A 24,465-nucleotide genomic window follows, 5' to 3' on the forward strand; every position below is an offset into this window, starting at 1 on the left:
TTGTTTTTGAATTTTTCTAGTGTTACAGTTATTATCAGTTTGTCTCTCTTTTATTTCTGATTTTTTTTTCATACAATAACATTTGTACATCAATTTATAATGTTTTATTTATCGTTTCTACTAAGTAACATGTTTATGTACACTTTCTTTACGGTCCCTATTAATACAAAGTATTTTTCTTCATAAAAAATGTGTATTTTCTTAATGTGTTCAAAAATAAGTTTATTATGATTCTTCTACTATATTAGAAAATATATATATTTAACTCCCTCTACTTATTTTTCTTTGATACAAAACTCCCTCTACTTTAAATTAGTGTAACTTAGCCCTTTTTTTTTTTGTGCTATTCGTAAGATGATATGAATATTTTTTAAATGTCCTTAATTGCTCGATTGACATATAAATTTATTATTAGTTAAATATGATTGATTGAATTTTTATGTCTCTAATCATGTGATCAAATAACAATAGAAGAAAAAAACGAAACAACCAAGGTTGTTATCAATTTAGACTAGAGAGACCAAATGGCGTCAAATTAAAGGAATTAAATCATAAATAAGACTAAAACCATAAATAGATAGGATTTAACCGTAGCAGGGCATAACTAATGTCTTTCACTTGCCTGCTCACTCGTATGATAGAATTGAAACGACTGTAGGGAGTTGTTTGATTAAGGTGAAGATTTAACCATAATTTAAAATATGCTTAAAAGATGGCATATCCGAGATTAGTAAGTAAAGACACAAGCACTTCAATTTAGAAGAAATTTTCAATTTATATCATCAGGATATGCTACAAAATTAAATAAATATTGGACGGTATCTTGGGTCTTGGCTATTGGATTCTCATCAAAGCCAAAGTCTATATATAATGATCAAAATTGTGATGATGGCATAAAATAAGTATGTAATATTATGTAACATAATGAATTTATGGCATTATTATCGGACCTATACATGCCTGGAATATGTTGCTTAGAGCATGTTGAACTTCATTCGAGCTATGATCGCTTCGAACCAGATCGACCAACAGATGAAAGATATCTGCAATGTACTTTCTGCAGGAATCCTTCTCCAAGCAATTCAATGCCTTCAATGCAGACACAAGTAGAGGTGTCCTAGCTGCCATTTTTTCCTTTTTGGCTACTCCCAAGGGGAGAATCCAATGAGTCACCGGTATCTCAACCGGTTTCTGCCGCCGTGCGTAGTTGTAATCGGTGCAGCTAAGGTATATCAGCAATATTTTTTCACACACTGCCACTAGTGATCTTAGGTTCATCTCCTTTGGGGCGGATGAATTGTTTCTGATTAAATCTTGGAGGAAGTTGAGGTAATTTTGATAAGCCTCGTTCTCGAAGTGAACCATGGGCGGTTCGGAGGTCTCCAAGATCGAGCATACTTTCTTTATTTTCTTTTGCAGGACAGTCTCGGAGTTCAGTTGCTGAGCATGTGATGTAATGGAAGAAAATATCTCGACAATGATATTTATGTTGGAAGCTACCAAGAATTGTAGGTTCGCTTTGTATATATCAGTTATAACCTGAAATGATGAAAGCCAAAACAAGTATGATCATGTCAAAATGATTCCAAGGCATAGAGAAGAGTCATTATTAGCATTGCAACAAATAGAGTGTGTATGGGAGAACCTGCATAATCAGTAGCTGGACCGCGATAAAACTCTTCATTTTCGAAACCACATAAGCTGAAGTTTGCAGATTATCTTCCTCAAGGTCATCCTTGGTCAGTCCATGATCAGAGCTTGTTTCAGTATTAGTAGAGGATCGAGAATTCTCAGGCACCTTGATGTCATCCATGCTTCTCAAAATCTTCACAAACCCAGGCAATGTTGAAGTGGCAGCTTCTTTTATAGCTAGAAGGATTTCTTGCCATTCGTCTTTTGAAAATCTGCTTCCTAACTCTCCTGTCAAACGATATGTTGCCGAAACTCCAGTGCTTGCAGGACCCTGTTTTGTACTTTTTAAGTATCCTGCCAGTATAGATACTACATTTGGTAGTTGAGGTCTCAATACATTGAAAAACCTTATAACAAGATCTACAAGAGACTGCGCTGCGGCAGCAGAAATTTCAGGATCCCATGTACTTCCATCAGGACGAGGAGATTTCGATGTTGGTGAATCCTGTTTTACAGGAGATGCACCATTAAATAAGGGGAGAACAACAGAGCTAAAAACACCAATCCAGAATGCTCGTGAGAAAAGATGACCATGACCCTTCAGGACGTTGAAAAGCACTTCCGTCGAACTCTTTCGGATGGCTAACTTCGAGTCGGATGTTAGTTCTGATAAACCTGGAACATCATATCAAAATTCTAACATTAAAACAGGAAACAAACTTCATTTTTGGCAACATTGAAGGAAACTAAAGGTGATAACAATGAACAATCATGTTCCCATCCTGAGAGAAACAAATAGCCTATTTTGCAATCCATATTCATAAAAATTGCTATAATAAATGTCGATAATGGCAGTAAAATGATTGCAAAGTAATAAGAAAAAAAACTATTGAAAACACACATGACTCTGTTATAATTGAAGTCTAATAGAAGAAGTATAGTCTTATATGAATTCAACTTGTGCGGTATGGTCCGTACCGCGGAGGCAGACAATTGCAACCCCAGTCGAGTTTAGTGCTTAATGGGGATTTGTGGCGGGCTATGGTCTCGGTCCTTCGCCCCCACAGATCCCCCTATTTTGCCTCTCTATTTTATTTTTTAACAAGTTACGGGATTCAGGTCAAATAACTCTTAACAGAAGTGTTAGCAAGTAGTAACTAGAAGATTACCTGCTAGCAAAGGAACCCAATAGGATGCATGATCATCACTATCAGCGAAACTTTGTAGATCTCTATCATTCTTAGTTACAGCTGAAACAGATGAACCATCGTCTGGGCTCTTATCAGCGCAAACAAGGCCTCCCTCAGCAAGTTTGATAGCACAAAACCGGAGAAATCCAATAGCATTAAGGCTAATATCACTGTCAAACTTGCTATTTGTGAACTTGATGAGGCATCGCACACAATCACTAAAAGTAGAAGCGTCTGTCTCACTGATATGAGGAAAGTACTCTCTAACTATTTTTTCCATGGTCCCAAAAGCTAGCAGGACAATATTCTTCCGCTCATCCACAGCAGCAGCTGTAAACACCTGAGAAAATGATAAATTTGTGTGAAAATAAAAGCTGTTCCAGCTGCAATGACAATCGAAATCATGTATGAGCAATTAGCATACCATAAAGACACTTTTCCATCCAGATTTCACATTACTGACGCGGCTGAGGACCATCTGAGAAACGTATCGAACTATTAATTCCCTTATTTCTATGGAGTTGCTTTTTTGCATAACAATCACAAATGGTCTCAAAAATTCATTCTGGAAATTGTAGTTTGCCAGCTCCTCACGTTCTAAGAATTTCATAGCAAGCTGCCGCAAGGAATCCATCACAAAGATTGCCACGGATAAATTCTCGGACAGTCCAACAGAAACAAAGAAATCAGAGAGAACATTCCATATGCGAAACCAAACTAATCTGATGCGGTTCATATTGTAGTGCCTGCAACATAAGATTCTAGAATAAGCATTCTCCATAGGCACATAGAGGAGGGATATAGAGAGGGCTAGGGCAATTTCATCTCTGAAGCCAAAAACTGATCTGTTGGAGCTAGAGCATTATATGAAATTTTCTAAAAGAAAAAGATTAAGAATCTTACGCAATTTCAACTAGTTTTGTGAGGCTAAAAACTCGAGGGTCTGTTGGAGACTGCAACTCTGCTATAGAAACCTTGCAAAGGGCCTTCACAAAAGCCACTATTGCTTCACTGTTTAATCTTTGGCTATGTACAAAAACATGGTTCAACTCGGAACTTCCTATCTGTTCCAATAAATTCAAGTTTGCAATGAATTGATTAATCTGCTCTGGGGTTACCAGTCCTGAACTATTGGCTCCAACAGCGGCACTGTCATATGACCCTCCTCGCACAACTGCCATTACAGCTGGATTCTGGAGTGATCCTTTTTTCTTCAGGGATTGAATACCAGAAGGTTTTGGCACCTTTTCATCTATTTCAGTGTTAGGCACGGATAAAATGGATGTTTCGGTTGATGAACCTTCTCCCAACAGTTGCAAATGCTCAATTCTGGACAGGCATGTCAATATATGCTCCCAGGATTCCTGAAGATGGTTACCATCTTCAATGGCAATAGATATTATTGCCTATATTGTAAAATATTTCAAAAGGTGAGTAAAAAGAACACGTCACTGAAACTTAGATTTGATGCAATATTTTTCACAATTAGGCTAAGTGGTTCTACTTCAAGTGACTAGACTATCAATGTTCCACAACCAAGCAAAAGCCAACAATAAGGAACTGTAAAACATAAAAACATAAAGTACAGGATATGAATTGTATTGTATCTGTGGTGCGACGCTGTGCATGCAAACATTGAGATGCTGCAATTCTTTCTTGAGTGATATAGCATATAAGAAGAAAACTAGGGGAAAGATTCGATTCTTTGTTATCATGTGCAAACGAAAACTACTTACTTTTACGGCATCAACATTCTTTTGTTTCATGTCTGCAGCACAATGGAGAAAAGTGAACTTTGCCGTTGATGTGACAAAAGCATCTCTCTGCGTCTGCATTCCCATTACGGCAGTTACATGCACAGCATGTCGAAAGCCCTGTAAGCATTGAGTGGTAGCAATTCTATCATCACTCTGGTCAAGAGTGACACTGTATGCAGCCAGCATAGGTCCCCAGCAGACCTCCACCATAAACCTCAAGATTGCTACATCTGAAACAGAATGATAAACAGACCTGCAACAGCAAAGACAAAAGGTTACTAAATATTATGCAGGTCTTCTGGAAAATTTGGGATGACAAATTAACAAAGATCAATTAAAGCAGGATGGAGATCATATATCGAGGCAGGTACAAGGACTGAATCTTCTTCGATTAATGATGCATGTCATTCTCTTATCAAATTCTATTCCCGACAAGAAACAAAAATCATATGAATTCATTTCCCAACTAACATATATCAAAACCCTTGACATGCAAAAAATGTATTACAACATTTCTACTCATATACAAAAACATGTAAAAAAACTCATCTGAAGCTCTCGGATATATGGTATGGAGGAACATAAAACTAACCAATTGAGACTACGATTCATGACATAAATTTGACTTATTAAAGTGGCAAACATCTATTATTAGATTAAAACTTACTCTGATTTTCCCGAATTCGCCAAACCAACCATCTTAAAAAGGAATTAGATTAAGACTTACTCTGATTTTCCCGACTTTGCCTTAAACTGCTCTTGGATTTGTCTTATAAGAAGCCCATTTGCACCCAATGCCTTTTCTTCTGTTTGCTTCCAAGTCACCAAATTGAGTATACCATCCAAACCCAATAACTTATTTAAGCTGTTCGCCTGCATGCTTTGAGGAACAGAAGAATCTGCATTCATCTTGATTTCATTATTCACAATTTGATCATAGAGAGCACCAAGATACTCCTCAGGTAAATCTTTGCCATCATCTATTCCTCGATTGTTTCGAATGAAATCAGACTTGTTCATCTGAATACGGAAACAACATAAAACAGAAATAAGAGCATAATCAAATCATTTGTAAATTTATCTATGTAGATCTGAAAAAAAAAATTTGCAGTAGTACAGGCGGGAAATTCCATATTACTGACGGTATGAATTTAAAGCACCAGAATGGCTTACAAGTCCCAGAATAGATCATAAAGGAGTTCTTCAAAAGACAAGTATATGCATAAGCATGTAAGCTAAAGCTCACAATTTGATAACGTGCTGAAGAAACAAACCTTGTCTTTGACCATGCTATTATGAGCATCAGTGTTGAGCATTATGACAGAGTATGCCAGTACATAGGCAGTATCTGCACTGGTAAATGAGTTAGGATTACATTTACAAAAGCGCTCAGCAAACTTTTCCATGATGCGGTCAATTTTCTGTGCTTCTCCTGGTAACCTGAAGCCTTGTAGGAAGAACCTTATCGCTTCACCAAAATCCATAGATTTGAAATCAAAGGAATCCACATAAGCATGCATAACTTTCAAAGCAAAATCCTCCCTTTCACCCAAATAATCACCAATCATGGCTTCATTCAACCCAGTAGTGTTACTCTTCAGAAAAGCAGCCACTTCCTCTGGAGAGTTGCCAACCTTTTTGGTATTTATAAGAAACTCAATGCCTTTGGATGGCTTCCTGTTAAACAACGAAACACCTTTCTGCATATAACCAAGTAAAACTGTCACTAAAACCAAGCTTGTGAAGAAAAGGAGAAAACTAAAAATATATTAAGCTATATAAAAATACGTGACAGAAGAGAAGCCAATAATGGCAAATTCTCATGATATGTTAAAGCAGCCCTCTCCAATAATTAGGATACTTAATAAGTATGTGGTACATGAAAACACAGTCGCGCTTGATCCCAGCTAACCTGAAGTTCAATCTTGTAAGCCCGCCGTTGCTCAAGTGTAGCAGCATTTGACAATTCAGAATTCATTTCTGGTTGCAACTCACAATCAGAGACTGTTCCATCTTCTGCAGTCAAAGTTGAATGGCCCTCTGCTGCAGTGTCACTCTTGAAGCTCTTACGCAAGTCAGAATCACCTATTGTCAGCTTTTGGTCCATCCAAGCTCCCATTGACTTAATAATGCTAACCAAGCAATTTACTGATTCATGCCGGAAAGTTAAATCCTGGACTGCAGACAAAGTAGTTGTTGAAGCAGGTGGCGGTCCTAGAGCTGTTTTGAGAAGGCCGTTGACAATCCTGCAAATATCTGAGGGAATTATAAGAGTTTTAATACATTTTTATAAAGTGCAACACGCTCATAAATAAAAAAAGAATGGAATTTTTAATAAAACAAAATACATTAGAGGGGATGCTAATGCAACCTCTTGAGAACAACACCAAACGACTCGTTCTTGAGTTAGTTCCTGGGTTGATCAACCCTCTTTTGCAAAATTTGAGAATTTGGTTTCAAATTCAGATCATTTTACATATGAATGGATATAAAGATTTTAAATACTACATTTTACTAAAGTTTGATTTTGAGGAAAAAGGAAAGTGAATTGAAATATTACATCAGAAAAGAAGCTAAAGCATGAACTGGGAACATCAAAGAATAATTTCCGCTTGAGTTAATTCCTATTTGACCTACCTTTTGCAAAAAATTGAGACAAGGTTCCGAACTCGTATAGGATTTCACATATGATTCGTTGGATACTTATCTTGAAAATATGACATCATAAACTTATTTGATTTCATGAAAGCAGCATTCATGTCAAACACTCGTACGAAAAATTATTAGGGGGGAAAATTACCTTTCAAATATGTTTGGTGAATCCACATCGCAGTCATAATTCACGAATATATCAATGATAATCTGTGAATCCGCAGCAATCTTTTCCAACAGATTAAGGACTGTCATTTTCTGTACAAAACTTGGCTGTAAAACATTCTCTAGAACTCGGAGGATAAGCATGGGAAAGAATATTCCAATTTCATCTTTCAACCCTGTTCTATATTTCGTTAGCAGGCTCATAAAAATACAACTTTGGAGCTGGAAAATTGACATCACTGACAATGCACTGTTTTTTAACAATGATAAGCAGAGATACTGCTTAATTACGTTAAGAAACCTGCATTTTGTAGCACAGAATATAAGAACATTAGAATAAATTTAACTGAAGACTGCAGAAAAAAGAGTTATTTATCACCAACACTACACGACATACCAAGCAAGATGATGATGATGATGAGTTGCATTGGTTTTCGGAGCTCTTTCATTTAATTTTTGAAACTAGCTCAATAAATTATTCTTTTTCATATTTATTCATGAAAATCTCACTACTTAAAAGCTATGTGCTTGAAATAGGTTCATTCAGGTTTTTCTTTTAAGTTTCCCTCCATCAAGACCCCATAATAATGAAATATGGGGTGTTGGATGGGTCACGACTTTCCCTAACTTTTTTTTATAACTAAGTTGAGATTGCATTTTATTCTCTATACTTAACAAATAAGTAAATTAGTCTATAATAGAGCAAACTAATTTTTTTATTAAAAATTTTATGCATTTTGTTGTTAAAAATTAGTCTATATATGTTAGCATGACTATGCCATCAATCACACCAATTTTTAATAATATAAAGGGATAATTTTTTTAATAAAAAAGACTAATTTAATTTTTAATCTACTAATTTATTTAAATTTCTAATAAAAAAATATAATTTCACACCTCTAGAACCTCCGTAATATATTTACTATTAAACTCACTATATCTAAACCCAAAGCATATATGGTGACGATTGTTAGGAAAAAATCTAACAAAGCCCAAAGAATATATGGTGACGTGCAAACAACCATAATTATTTTATATAAAATCAGAACCCTACGTGAATAAAGTAGTATAAAATTACTTGCCTAACATTCGAGCGCCAAATGGAACCCCCATTATCCATAACAGCCTTGAGGAGCTCCAAAGACAGCGTTTTCCCTCTTAAAAGGATCTGATCATCATTCTCCTGTGATGAAAACTTCATTGACAACTTACACAAATTCTTAAAAACAAGAAAGCCGTCCTCCCTAATTTTACTAACCCCACCGGAACCCGATTCCACCCCCCCTTCCTTCGCCTCTAACTCCCCAATTTCCTCCTCTTCCCATTTCGACGTCTTCAACTCAACATTTTGCAGCTCCTGATCCTTACTCGGCTGCGATAGCTTCAAATCTGGAACCCCTTCACTGGCACTCATAACCTCGCTAACAAAATTCTGACAATGATAAATTGAACTTCCTTCATTTAAATTCTTATCACTAAACTCTAAAAGCTCACTAACCGACACTGTTTTGATAGAAACATCAATGGAATCTTCTTCCGCTCGGGTGAATACAATTAGCATAATCTGAGCCAAAACCGACTTAGCACAGATCTGATTGGTTCCACTCAAACCGCGTAAATATACGTTATAACAAGTTCTAACGACGTTGAGCAAGCAATCACCACGGATCAAAACGCAAGGACATCGGATGGCGGAGAGCAAAACTCGCAGCACGGCGAGCTCGAGCGATTCCTCCCCGATGCCGCCGACTTTGCAAACGGCTTCGACGATTTTGTAGAGGATCGGATTGGAAACGTTGCCATGGATCTCGCCACGAGCGACGCCGAGGGAGAATAATTTGAAGGTGCATTCGAGGGCGGGCTCGGCAACTTTGACGTAATTGGTTTCCAAGGCGAGAAGGATCGGGTTAAGGACGAAGTTGGCATCGGAAGATGAAATGCCGAGCAGCGGTGAAGTCGGATCGGACAAGCCGGTGTCGGAGAGGGTCTCGAGCTTGTCGAGAGCGGATTTGCATGAGGAAACGAGGTGCGTGTGTTTTCGCCATGCGGCATTTTTTATGATCTTGTCGAGCGGTGGGCCTAGCACACGGCCGCACCTCGACGGTCCTCCGAGCGTCTGGGAAGCTAACATCACCGTGTTATTATTATTACAATTTGATTATTCAGATCTCTGGATCTGATCCGAGTGTTAATTGCATTGCAAATTCATCGGAAATTGAAAATGCGTGAGATAATGAGCCTTTTTTTTTTTTTTTTGGACCACTGACCAATTCTTCTTGATGGGGGTTGGAATTTGATTTGCCTAAGGGAAGCAGAGCCGATAAATGTGTGCTTGATCCAGCTTTATGGCCAATTAAATATTAAAAAAATTCATTCAAATTATTATTTTTTAGACAAGTTTTTATTTATTTTTTACACTTAAATAAGTCATTATGATTTGTGTTTACGGTTTTATTTCAAATAAAATATTAATTTATTTTATAAATACTTATTAATTCCATCCCTTTTTTCGTCGAAAAAAAAAATTCCATCCTTTTACATTACATCACTTACCTATTAATCAATAATTCAAGTAAGTAAAACTAAAAAATTCAACGATTTATATATAACAAATTAATAAAATTTAACAATTTAAGTTTTATATATTTACTAATTATTTGACTAGCCTAATTATTATATAATTCAATGATGATAAATTAAAGTGTAAAGACTAATTTCTTTTTTTTTTTTCATAAGATAAGAAGACGAGTTAATTAAATCATCAGTTTAAATATAAATTAAAAGTTAAATCACTATATATATGTAATAGTTCGTTTTTCCGTGGTTTCGGATCATCAATCCAAAAAAAGAGTCTGTAAATATTATTATTTAATATTTACGAGTCAAATATAGTATTTTAGTAAATTCTGACTTTATAATTTTAGTTAATTGAATGATTAGTTAAGTTCAAGTGGGTTATCTCTAAAATCAAGTAATTTTAGAAAATAGGATATCGGGGTCTCGTATATATAAACCAAGCCCATCAATATCCTTATTGAATATTTATGAAGTGATTATATAGGTGTATTAAAATTTGGTTAGGTAATTTTGATGTTTAGTTAGTTAATTAATGGAAAATGATTAAATTGTAAAAGGTGGAAATCAACTGTTATTTTGTGTGCAAATGTCATTTGAAGGGGGCAATTTACCAATAAAAGCCATTTTTTTCAAAAATTACTGAAATGGGTCCATTATTTTATTATTTACTGGAATAGTCCTTTTTCGGGAAATCACGTCCATGTCAGCGCGATGTCAGTGCACGCGCCAGGACATCGCGGGCGCGATTTGCTGCCACGTCAGCAACTCGCGCTGACGTGGACGAGATGTCAACCGCGCGTGAACAGTACCCAACGGTCAAAAATTTGACCGTTGCCCCCCCAACAGTAAAAAAAAACTATAAATACCCAACCCCTTTTTATTTTTTCACAAACAAATCCTCTCTCATATTTCCTCTCAATTCCTCTCAATTTCCTTCCAAAATTTTCTCAATTTCCTTCCAAAATTCTCTCAAATCTATATTTAATTTTAATTTCCTCTCAATTTCCTTCAAAAATTCTCTCAAATCCATATTTAATTTCAATTTCCTCTCAATTTCATTTTTTAAAATAATTTTATTTTTTTATATTTTTATAAATCGTAAAAATTTGTCTGATTTCATCAATGGCCGGATCATTGACTCGTCTTGATAGGCATCACATATCGGTGGAACAAATGACAATGGTAAGTGTTAAATTTAATTTTTAAATATTATTTAAGAATTTTTTATTTATGCATTTTTAGATAATAATTAATTTATTATTTGTTATAAAAGTCTGAAGATCGGGTATTGGAATGCAATATCCGGAATATGCATGCTCCTCCATCACCATTGGTAGAGAACTACCTGCGGCAAGCGAGTTTTTGGCGCTTGGCGACGGTGGGTCGGGGATGCAAGTTGGACCCGAAACTGATCAGTGTGTTGATCGAGAGGTGGAGACCCGAGACACACATTCCATCTTCCATGTGGAGAGTGCACTATCACTCTAGAAGATGTTAGTCTGTAGTTGGGATTGCCAGTGGATGGGCACCCAGTCACCGGGCCTGCCCAATCTAGCAATTGAGAGGCAGTGTGCTACGAGCTTTTGGGCGCTATTCCGGAGAAAATGGAGGGAGGTAAGGTCGAGATGGGCTGGTTACGTGACACATTCCCTGATCCGGATGAAGATTCAACCGAAATTGAAAGAATCCGATATGCTCGGGCATACATTCTTCAATTAATTGGAGGTTATCTGATGCCCGACACGTCACAGAGCCGCGTACATCTAAGATGGTTGCTAAAACTCATTGATTTTAGAGCAATCGGTGAATTTAGTTGGGGGTTTTCTGTCTTGGCAACATTATATCGGGAGATGTGCGGGGTGACGCGACCGAGGATAGCAAACATCGGAGGTTGCCTGTCACTACTGTAGTCATGGGCACGATTTCGATTTCCATTTCTACGTCCTCGAGTGAACCACCCATATACATTTCCACTCATAACAAGGTAAATTTTATTATATTACATTTTACAATTATTATGTAGATTTTTAAAAATAAAAGTATGCTAGAAATTTATTTAATTAGGTGGAACCATCCGGCAAGTTATGCTCGATTACCGTCCTCTCTTGAAGATATACGGCTTCTATTGGACCAACGGTCGGAGCAGAAGTAAATATTATTGCAAATAGATATTTCTATACATTCTATTCGGTTGATATTTAGTATTTAGTATTTAGTATTATGTATGTATATAACTAATATTTCTATCATGTTCATATAGTTTCAACGGACACCATACGAGGATCCGGAAATTCGGGCAGTAATCCTGGAAGAGTTTTTACAAACTCCACAAGCTTGGCACGTGAAAGTCGTGTTGGTCAACTACGCAACCGTGGAGCCGCACTAGACAGACAAAGTGCTACGACAGTTTGGATGTAGACAACCGATTCCGGTGGATCCTAAGGTGTTTGACGATCAACACAAAGTTGACCTTCGGCAATTGAATACGGATTGGACGAGATACTGGTCTGAGTACACGAAAATGTGGGAAGATCAGTATGAATATCTACCTACTCGAGAACCAATCATCATTCCGGAGTTATCATGCGTTCCAAAATACATGCCATGGTTTAGGATCTATGGCAAGCCATATTTACTAACGCCAAAGGAGAGTCAGCGACAAATACGTGTCGAAAGGGTAAGGCGCTGGCCTCTAAATCCAAGACGACAAGACGAAGGCAGCCCTCAACGAGGCCTAGACATTCACCCGGCTCATCATCAGCGACCATACAATCACCAGGCCCAACGAGAGCACCGATGCAGTCACCCGATGCAGCAGTTCAACCGATGATACCCACGCAACCGCCTTTTCAGATGATGCCAGGTGCGTTTCCTAGCCCTTATATGTACCCTAGCCCTTATATGTATCCTTTTTCGAGTCCTATGGCAGGTTGGATCCAAATTCCCGGTTCAGCTCCATTTCCTGTTATGTCGATCAGACTGTCGATGTATAGGCCAGCATCGAGGAGGGATCGCAAAGGGGGCCGTCGGGGAGCTCTCCTTTTTACCAATCCCTACCAACGTATGGGTTTCAAACACCGTTGTCGTTCCTAATGCAAACACCTCCACATACACTATTCTTTGAAGGTGGATCATCATCCCAAGTCCGACAACCAGATGCCGAACCGGAAGAACCAGAATCCCCACCGGAGGAACAACAACCGCCGCCGAAAGCTAGAGAAAAGAAGAATCCAGCGCGTAACCGCCGACGGCCGCCATGTGGCACTGAATCTCCCGGGCATAGACATTGATTGTCGTATTTAAATTTATTTGTACAAATATTTTGAATATTTTTATATTGTTTTATGTAAAAAATAGAAATTTTTTGAGTTATTTTGATATTATTTGATGTAATAAAATAGAAGTTTATTTGATGTAATAAAAACCCTAACCTAATTTAACCCTAAACCCTAACCTAAAATAATTAAAAACCCAAAATCATAACCTAATTTAATTAAAAACCCTAGCCTAATTTAATTAAAAACCCTGACTTAATTTAATTAAAAACCCTTAACCCTTAATTAAAAACCCTAACCCTAACCTAATTTAATTAAAAACCCTAAACCCTTAACTTAAAAGCCCTAACCTAATTTAATTAAAAACCCTAAACCCTTAACTTAAAAACTCTAACCTAATTTAATTAAAAACCCTAACCTAATTTAATTAAAAACCCTAGCCTAATTTAATTAAAAACCCTAAAACCTTAACTTAAAAACCCTAACTCTAACCTAATTTAATTAAAAACCCTAAACCTTTAACTTAAAAACCCTAACCTATTTTAATTAAAAACCCTAGCCTAATTTAATTAAAAACCCTAAACCCTTAACTTAAAAACTCTAACCCTAACCTAATTTAATTAAAAACCCTGGCCTAATTTAATTAAAACCCTAAACCCTTAACTTAAAAACTCTAACCCTAACCTAATTTAATTAAAAACCCTAAACCCTTAACTTAAAAACCCTAACCTAATTTAATTAAAAACTCTAACCTAATTTAATTAAAAACCCTAGCCTAATTTAATTAAAAACCCTAGCCTAATTTAATTAAAAACCCTAAACCCTTAATTAAAAACTCTAACCCTAACCTAATTTAATTAAAAACTGTAAACCTTTAACTTAAAAACCCTAAACCCTTAACTTTAAAAACTCTAACCTTAACGTAATGTTAGATTTGGAAAAATGTTTTGACTGATACTAACAAATAATAATTTTACATAATTTGATAATTTTTCTAACCATTAATACAATTTTTTGACTTAATAATTTTACATTCACATAATGTTAGATTTGGAAAAATATTTTGACTGGTACTAACAATTAATAATTGTATATAATTTGATAATTTTACTAACCATTAATACAATTTTTTGACTTAATACAATTTATCAATTAATAATTTCACAAACTTAATTTTTTTACAATTACATTCAACTATTGCGATTAAGGCATGATCGACTTGTGTGGCCTAGATTCCTACACCATCCGCACAACTTCGTTTGACTGGCTGTTTCTCGGATATCCATATTGTTACGTATTCTAGTCGAGCAAGGTCGACCCTTTGGTTTGCGACGTAATTCTCTATCCGGTAACAACTTAAAAGGAGTAAGAGATACGGGCGGCCACTTACGTTCATCTAGGACCGGTGGGAAAACGTGTCTCCATACGCTGTACATGTTTTCTAATTTGTACACTTCGTCCACATAACTCATCGAATCCAGACGGAGTTTCTGACAAGCTGCAATAACATGAGCGCATGGATACCGAAGTGCATCAAACATCCCACAGTCACAAGTCCTATTTCGCAAGTGTACATGATATTGCCCGCCAGCAACACATTGGTGCGGTCTGTCAAACTCTGTCACACGAAACCATAAATTATCTCGATCGTGACACACTGTATGCATGGTGTTTGCCCTCGCCTTGGCCTTGTTAATTTCTTGAACTACCTTACTGCACCATACATAGCCTCCCTGCATCTGGCCTGCATAACTTGCTGCTCGCTTTAGAAATAGCGTCGCCAAACGAAAATATGTCTATCGCACAATCGATGTTATCGGTAGATGGCGCGTTCCTTTAAGAACAGAATTTATGCATTCTGCCAGGTTCAATGTTATATGGCCATATCGTAGGCCGCCGTCGTATGTTTGTGCCCACTGTTCGAAACGTATGTTACAAAGGTAGTCCGCCCCTTCGCCGTTTTAGGATCGTAAAATTGCCAACATCTCATGAAAACGATCTTTATTTATTTCATACCCTGCCAATATAATATCATAGCGAATAATTTATACCACTTCTACCAATAAAACTAATTCAAATTGACAAACGAAATAACACAGATATAGACTAAATACCTATGTTGGTCACTTATCGTCGTTCGCTCTTAGATGGATATTACCTGTAGTAGTTCGAAGCAATGTGTCTTAGGCAATATCTATGGTGTGTGCGCTACCATAAGCTTCCCTCTCGATCAAATGCAGCTAGTATACCGGCAGCCCAATCTGAAATAACACAGATATCAGGTTGGGGGCACACATGCCTCATTAACCTAGAGACAAAGAAATCCCAGTCATCAGACGACCCCCCCCGATGTTATGGCAAATGCAATTGGAAGAATTCTTCGACCGTCATCTTGTGCCACTGTAAGCAATAGCCGATGAGTATACCTACCGAACATGAAGGTACCTTCAATTTGTACCAACGGCTTGCAGTATGGAAATGCGTTTCGGCATTGCTTAAAGGTCCAAAACAGGCGTTTGAACACTTGGCATCCACGTAGCAATCGACCGTTGTAGTACGCATGTTCTATTTCAAGGTCTGTGATGGCACCGGGGACGTATCTCTCTAGCACCTGACACCACTGCCATATTTCATTATATGAGGCGTCCCACCCACTATGCATCTTCTCCAACGCCTTTTTCTTAGCTATCCAAGCCTTGCGGTAAGAGGGCGTGTACCCCATTTGGCTACGGATATTGGCAATTAACACCGGCACTGAAGTCCTAGGATCTGCTTTTATCATGGGCAGTATCAAGCTAGCTAACATAGCTGAATCCATTTTGGGATGATCTTGTGAAACATCTACAAAGGGAGTACATTAAATAATGCAACATTGCATAATAAAAGTATTATTCAGATACAGTCAATATTGTACCTGCAACACATGTATGTGGACCTTTGTACTTTTTTATCTCCCATAACCCTGTCATTTTCCTTAACGATGCGTAGATTTTCCATGAATATGTGCCGTCTTGCACCGCACACTTCGCCTCAAACTTATCAAATTTTGATTTAACGACGTGGTAGTTAACGCCGTATTTGATGCTATGTTATTTCAAAGCACCAATAAAACTATCCTTGTTGGTAAACTAATTACCAATTTCAAGTTCACCGAAATCTACCCCCGAACTTGTACGATCACGCAACCGGTGTGGTAGACTTGGAAACTCTAACGCATCATCTGCAGACAGATCGACATTATGCATGTGGGCTGGAGGTGTGTATGCTCTGAATCGTGGATTTTCTTCCACATCTGAACTCCTGTCAGCATCTTCAGCTTCTGTTAGAATAGGCTCCGATTCAGAAAATAAGCCAACTTCTGTACCATCCGGCCCGGGCTCTCGAGGTGGATCCACATCCGAGTCATCTTCTAACCCACAATCATCTACAGTGTACGAGGTCCCCTCACCGGTTGACGTCGTAGGGAGTACATCATCCCTTCTTCTAGGCATTTGATAACGTCCCCAATTGGATGTAGATTGTCACCCGCTAGAACTTGATGCCGCTCCCCAGTACGTATTTTCAGCATCAAACATCGAGCCACCGACGTACATGTCCCATCCACCGACAGAGTGTCTTCCAGGGGATGTGCAATTGACACCGCTACCGAACATGGGCTATTCCGTATTTTATAACCCGCTGATCGAGTGTCGGCCAGGGGTGGTGTATACATCTCGAACACCGGTCGCTGGTACATCAGTTGGCGCTGTAAATTGTACATATAACTCAATATAAGCTACTCCACTAGCAAGATGAGTCTGCACCATTGCCTCCAAGCTACGAGCACCTTTTATGTTGAACGAGTCATATGTCACTGGATCAACAGAAGAACAAAATCGATACGTGATAGACAGAACTTTCATTGGCGTCGTTCCAAAAATTTTATGCCTAATCCTTTTACGAAGTTCTGTCAAATCTATGTTCTGGTTAAAAACCAATCGCACCGTATTCTCTGACAAAAAAACAACACCATTCTCAGTGTGGCAAACCTCACCATCGTAGTAAATAACAGCACTAATACGTTCACTCATATTTGAAACTCTAACTTTCTTAGCCTATCTAAATTATTTCTGCTGTGACTTATGCATTCTGAGAACATTTTCTGCCTAATTTATAGCCTCAGCCCAAACATGCTACTGTAGCAAAAGCGCATCCACGAGGGCGCGATTTCACAAATTCTTCTCAAATTGCATCCTGCTAGAAGCGATTTTATATTATTTCTTCAGAAACGTCAAAAAAAATTATTTCTTACATGCCTTACTGTAGCAAAAGCGCACTGGCGAGGCCGCGATTTCACAAATTCTTCTCAAATAGCATCCTGCTAGAAGCGATTTTATACTATTTGCTCAGAAACGTCAAAAAATAATTATTTCTTCCGTGACCTACTGTAGCAAAAGTGCGTCCACGAGGGCGCGATTTCACAACTTCTTCTCAAATATCATCCTGCTATAAGCGATTTTATATTATTTTATCAGAAACATCAACTCGAAATTATTTCTTTCAGGACCTAAAAACCCTTAAAAGCCTGAACCTTAAACCCTAAAAGCCAAAAAAACCAAACGTGGGAAATATCGCGAAATCGCGTCCACGTCAGCGCGAGACCATTCTGGTAAATAATAAAATAATGGGTCCATTTCGTTATTTTTTGAAAAAAGGGCTTTTATTGGTAAATTGCCCATTTGAAAAACCTAATTTAGGTGAATCGGATCAGATTGGATCGCGAAGAACGTCGATTGTCAACACGGTGAAAGGTGTGTATTCTTTTACAAGTGGGTTAGGGCAAACCGTGCCTAGAATTAGGGCCACAAGGTCTGCCACATGGGCGTATGGACCATACAAGTAGGCCACATGGCCCCTCACACGGCCATTTACCTCTGAAACCTAAGATAGTTTGAATCTCACACGGTCATGAAACTGCCTGCCACACGGCTGTGTCTCCCTGTAGGTTAATTTTTGCATTTGCTACACAACCACAACCTGTTACATAGTCTGACCACACAACTGTGTGACCTCTATTTTATAGTTTTACCCAAAATTTTGTAAATTATTCAATTTAGTCCCAAAATAGTCCCTAAACTATTTTTAGTGCTTTATTTCATTCAATTAAGTCCCTGATAATATGATTAATATTGGAATCCATGATTTGATTGATTGAATTATTACTATATATGCATGATATGAAAATATTACATGTTTACTATCACAATAATTCTGAGGAACTGATAATATTTTTCATACCACTGTGTTACTATTTGCATGACATACATGCCTACTGTTACTGTTAAATCGAACTCATGTTAAGCAAGTTTATTGCTACTGTAATGATTTTTTATAGGCATGATAGTTGTTACTGTATCAATTTTCTATAAGCATGTTATTGCTACAGTATTGATCTGTTATTAGCATGTCATGTTGCATTGCATGGGGTGGGACAATATGAACGGAGAAAGTGTGAGTAGTTTATCTGCACTATTGAATGGTTTATCCATACTGTATTAGTGACTTTTATCTGCACCAATGAGTGGTTTGTCCACACCCTACTAGCAACCTGTCTACAAAAAGAAATTTATAAAAAAACCCCGGTGATTCATCCACCCTTTTTTTTACTAGTGGTTTATCCACAACAAGTGATACATCCATAATGATAAGTGGTTTATCCACAACATGGTGTAAAGGTAGAAGAGTTCTAAGAACTCCTACTATGGTGTGTAGCAATGGGGTAGGATATTTTCTGATAAATTGAAATTGCATTGCATTCATAAGCATTTGCATAAATATAAATATTAAGCTATTATGGTGATGAGTTTATCTGAAATATCGATATTCTGAATTGCTATTCAATTGTGATTGTAATAGGCCAATTTTATCCGGCCCAAATAAAAAAAATAAAGAGTCCAAAGTCCAATTATACAAAAAAAACCGCAAGGCCCAAATATACAAACCCTAACCCAGTAACCCCGGGGCCCAAACTACTAGTGGCCCAAAAGAACCTAAACTTTTCAGAAAGCCAAAAACCCTAGGGTTCCTGGCGTCGCACCCCCCTTCGTAGGCATGCCACCTGAGGCTCTTGTCCCGAGGACTGATGCGCCTCTGCTACCCTTGCACCAAAACGACAAAGGCAAGGGCCTCCATCCCACCATTGACTGTGCACCGTTACCTGCAAAGAGAAAGAACAAAATGACAGAAAATGTAGAAATAGCAAAAAAAAACAATAGCAAAAACAGTAGATACAATAAAAGAAAATATGTATAATCGGCTATAAAAGCCGGATTCAAAATGTATTTTAGGAGAGATAGAAAGCAATCAAAAAAGAGATGCAAAGAAATTTTCAAGTGATTTATTTTTTTTAAATATGTTTTTTCTTTTTCTTTTTTTCTTAAAAAACATAAAATAAAAAAGAAGAAAGCTCATCTAATGCTTCGTCTTCGGCCTTCGTGGGTGGGCGAGGACTCGTTCTTCGAGGAGGGACAGTCCTCTCCGATGCAAAGGACCTCCGAATCTCCAGAGATTCGTTGGAGGCTTCACTGGAGAGAAGGAAACTAAAAGGTTTTCCCTTTCTTTTTGAAAATTTAGCTTTAGTTTTGACTCTAAATTGGAGTTCTACGCAAAGAAACGAGCAAAATGGGGCATTTTGGTTTTTTCGGCCACCGAAGGCGGCGGTCGTCGTCGTTGATGACCAGTGGCCACAGCAAAAACAACAGCCTCGTAGCCGGAAGGGCGGAGAGTTTTTAGAGAAAAAAAAGGGAAGAGATTTTTTTTAAAAAAAAACAAGGTTTAAAATGCTTTTTTGGTCTGATTTTTTATTTTTATATAGGGTCCTACACGACGTCGTTTTGGGCTTAATTTTCAGACGCCAAAACGGCATCGTTTTGACGCCACTCGAATATCCAACCCATTTATTCAGCAGGATCCGCGCGTTTTTATGAAATGGTCTATTTGCATTCATGGTCCTTCCGCTTTTGGACCCTTTTTTAATTCGGTCCTAACTTTGCTTTTTTCCTTTTTAGATTATACCTTTTGATTTTAATTCATTTTTAATTTAGTCCTTATACCGTTGACCCATTGGGGAATGACACGTGTACTGTTTTGGATTAATTATCCTCAAGGTCCCTAAACTTTTACTCTGCATTTTAATTTAGCCTTTTTTTAATCTTATTTTTAATTTAGACATTAGATTTTATTAAACCTTCAATTTAGTCCTTTATTCCCTATTTCTTTAATTATTTTACGATTTATGGCTTAATTTTAGTTTAAATTTCAATTTAATCCCTCACTTGATTAATTTTGCCTCTTTCATTTATATTAACACTTAAAATTTATTTCATTTACGTTTCTTTTTATCTATACATTTTATTTTTATTTTACCCCTGTTATTAATATCATTATTTTATCTACTTATTATCATTATGATATGATTATTAATATTATTACATTATTATTATAGTATTCCTTTATTTATTCATCATTTATCATTCCAATATTTTACCCGCATAGCCATTTTATATTATTTCATTGTCACTATATCATACATTATATTTAAACATATTTTTCCATTTCATATTATGCCTTAATAAACTAAGTATACATCACTTTAAGTGTCACATTAATTTTTATTCGATGCATAAAAAGGAGAATTTCAAAACCAAGGCAACGTTCTTATTTAGAGATTCGAGAAGTCATGCCTTAACTTACGGGATTTGATTTTCTCTTTGAACCTAAATAACCGAACATCCTTTTAGAACTAAAAAAAACACATAATGAGCAATTTTATTTTTGGGAATTCGAGATGTCGTGTCCTAACTTACGGGACATGACCTTTTCGTTTTGGTTATCTCGAAATAAGAAGGCTTCTTATATACGTTTTGATTTAACTAAATAATTTTAACTAAAAAAAGTGTGCAAAGAGATATCGTAGTTTAATTTCTATTTTCAACTACCGACATTAAAACATCAAGTAATCAACTAGGTACCAATTTGGGGTGTTATAAGGGTGCTAATCCTTCCTCATACGTAACCAACTCCCGAACCTATTTTTCATATTTGTAAGATTGAATATTATCATTTTAACAAATCTAACGTTTTATCAAAATAGCAGAGTTTTGAGATGATCCAATTACACCTAAGTTGTCATAGCCCGAATTTGGGCCTAGTCGAAACTGTGGTTTCGGGACCACAAATGTAATATTTTGAAAATTTCTACAGTAAGATATTATCCTTGGTATAGTAAAATAAAGAAATAAAGTAACAAAAAGGGAAATTTTGAGTTATGTCAACATTGAGAAGTATATTATGACATATTAATGCAAGGAAGGATTAAATCGCAAAAGTGAGAAAAGTATTGTTGCCCAAGAGTAAATACTCAAAATTTGAGGGGTTAAAGTGTAAATATGAAAAAGTTGAAGGGCCAAAGGTGTAAATATTTTAAGGGTAGAATGATTTAGAAACTAAGGAAAATGGATGAATTAGGACCAAATTGAATAAGATAAGAATTATGAGGGACTAAATCGTAATTTTACCAAATTAAGTGTGACTCAATGATGGAATTTTAAAAGATTATGAAGGGCAAAATGGTCAATTAGAAGAGAGAGAAATCTAGAAGGCAATGATGATGTTGGTGATATTTTAGATTAATTAATTAAATAAATATTAGTTTATTAATATTTTAATATGATTTTTAAATGATATTTTATTAATTTATATATATTCTATTTAGTATATATATGAAAGGAAAGATGAGGAATTATCATCTTCTTCCCCATGCAACCAACGTATGAAGAGGAAAGAAAGAAAGAAACTTTCTTTTCTTTACAATTTGGTCCTTTTACCAAAAATTCACCATTTTCACTTAGAAATCAAAAGAATTTCTATATCTATCAAGAGAGAAAGATAACAAGGAGACTATGGGGAGCTAGAATATCAAGTTAGATTCAAGAAATAGAAGCTGGAGGAGAGAGAAAATCAAGTTAAAGATTGAAGTCAATTGAGCAAGGTAAGAACATCAAGATTTCAATATATTTTTGAGTTTGATATTATTGAAAAGGTATGAAATTGATGTTAATGTAGAGTTTTATTATATAAGGTTTTATATTCTTGGTATGTTAGTGAAGAGAAAATAAGAGAAAGTGATGAGAAATAGTGTAGAGAAAGAAAATAAGAGTGCTATAAACTTAGTAATCAATATTTTGCACTAAAACAATTTGGACAGCAGCAGTAGTGTAACTTTGAAAAATCACCAAAAAAATTTTGGGAATTGAATTAGATGGTGAATAAAATATGAAATTAAAGCTTATTGAGTCTAGTTTCTCATAGAAGAAACGGTGTAAGCAATGGAATTGTAAAACATGAGATATATTAAATTTTGTGAGACAATGTCAGAATGATTTCGGGTTCCCCTGTTCTGACTTTGGAAAATTTTTAAAAATTTTACAGAAATAATTATGAGTTATAATTTATATTCTTAGAATCCTTAATGAGTTTATTTTCAAAAGAAACAAACAAAAACATCATCCTAATTTTTTACAATTAAATAATTAATTTTTAGTGAAGAGAGGTCAGAACTGTCCACCAGTGAAACAGGGGAAACTTTAAAGAATAAACTGTACTATTTTGCTAAACAAAAAATTCTGAAATTTTTATAGTAAGAATATATGTGAATCTAGTTTTGGGTAAAATTTACGGATCATAATTTGGAGCTTTGTATCTCCAGATAAAAATAATTTAGTGACTCTGACTCAGAAGGATAGCTTGAATTTTACATACAAGAAAATTGTGAAAGTATGAATAATGTTGTTTAAATGTGTTATACACAATAAGGATGAGGAATGGAGAGGAGGTGGAGGAAAATTGGGAAATGCATGAATGATTTGTGTATTATTGGACGTGGTTTAAGCTCATGTGTGAAAATAAAGTTTCATAGTATGTGTGAATAATATATTTGGTATATGATTGGGCATGAAGTAATGTCATGAATGGTTTATGAATTAACACATGTTGGTAAGTGTGGGACATTAATAAATGTTGTGCTCATCCATTCTTATAATGCTTATGTTATATGTGTATTTGGTTATCATATTTGGTATACATGCTTAGGCTTTGGCCAAGTAATGGTTGAATTATGCCACGCTAAATTTATAAGTTATGCATTGAAATGGTTTATCATGTGGTTAGTTTCAAAAAGAGTTATGTTTAAATACACTAGCTTGCGACTTTGATTGAATGATATGTTATATCTTGTGTGATATGCATAGGAAATGAGTGTGGAAAGGTAATAAAATAGTAAGTTCATATGGCTGAAATTTAATGATTAAATGTTAATTTCATGAATTATATAATGTATGATGAAATGTATTTATTGTTGAAATGAGAATAAAATAAAAATGCGAAAATCGAATAAATGATCTAATTAAGCGGAACGCCGGATTTGAGTACTTCTGATCAAGAGATAAAGTGATAAGTGGTAGCTTTAGCTACACTTATCTGATCAAGTGACAAAGTGATAAGTGCTACACTTATCTAATCAAGAGACAAAGTGATAAGTGGTAGCTTTAGCTACACTTATCTGATCAAGTGAAAAAGTGATAAGTGCTACACTTATCCGATCAAGTGACAAAGTGATAAGTGGTAGCTTTAGCTACACTTATCTGATCATGTGACAAAGTGATAAGTGATAGCTTTAGCTACACTTATCTGATCAAGAGACAAAGTGATAAGTGGTAGCCTAGCTACACTTATCTGATCAGGGACAAGTGATAAGTGATCATACGTAAGACCATAGTTATACTATGGCAAAGTGGAAGTGAAGTACTCAATTTTCTGTAATCGTTCCCTAATTTGATTAAGGATGGTAAGTGACAAATGGACCCAAAAGAATTAAAGCAAATGGGTAAGTGGTTGTGTATTTGTACCAGGATGATCTTGTTATTTAAGCTAATATGATATTTTCATTGCAAAATTGAGAATTTCATAAATGTGTTAATGAATGGTATAATTGATAAACGTTGAGATAAATGGTAAATACGTGTCAGTGTTAAACTTAGTGACATTGAATTGTACGTGAATTAAATGGAAATTGCTAGTGATATGATTTAAATTGTGAGCACGAGAAATTGCGAATTGAATGTAATGGAAATGAAGCATTGAATTGCATGAGTACGTATCGGGTCTCGTAAGCCCTATTTA

At 36.1% G+C, this 24,465-nt stretch overlaps 1 protein-coding gene across 2 annotated transcripts; it reads right to left on the reverse strand.

Moving 5' to 3' along the window:
* Window positions 1-727: 727 nt before the first annotated feature.
* LOC107908975 (brefeldin A-inhibited guanine nucleotide-exchange protein 1) lies at window positions 728-9,720 on the reverse strand. 2 transcript variants are annotated; one of them, XM_016836297.2, is made up of 11 exons: window positions 8,479-9,720; window positions 7,380-7,697; window positions 6,492-6,825; window positions 5,854-6,279; window positions 5,307-5,599; window positions 4,559-4,832; window positions 3,726-4,228; window positions 3,247-3,568; window positions 2,802-3,162; window positions 1,646-2,307; window positions 728-1,539 (listed from the first exon to the last, which is right to left on the reverse strand). In XM_016836297.2, the coding sequence occupies exons 1-11, from the start codon at window positions 9,525-9,527 to the stop codon at window positions 931-933; spliced, it is 5,151 nt and encodes a 1,716-aa protein (XP_016691786.2). In that variant the 5' UTR covers window positions 9,528-9,720; the 3' UTR covers window positions 728-930. The 2 variants fall into 2 exon arrangements, with proteins under 2 accessions (XP_016691786.2, XP_040945014.1); XM_041089080.1 differs by lacking the exon at window positions 8,479-9,720 and having other exon boundaries at window positions 6,492-6,835; window positions 7,380-7,561.
* Between the last annotated feature and the right edge of the window lie 14,745 nt (window positions 9,721-24,465).

The sequence above is a fragment of the Gossypium hirsutum genome, chromosome D02, assembly GCF_007990345.1.
Source record: "Gossypium hirsutum isolate 1008001.06 chromosome D02, Gossypium_hirsutum_v2.1, whole genome shotgun sequence".
In the NCBI taxonomy this organism is placed as follows: domain Eukaryota; kingdom Viridiplantae; phylum Streptophyta; class Magnoliopsida; order Malvales; family Malvaceae; genus Gossypium; species Gossypium hirsutum.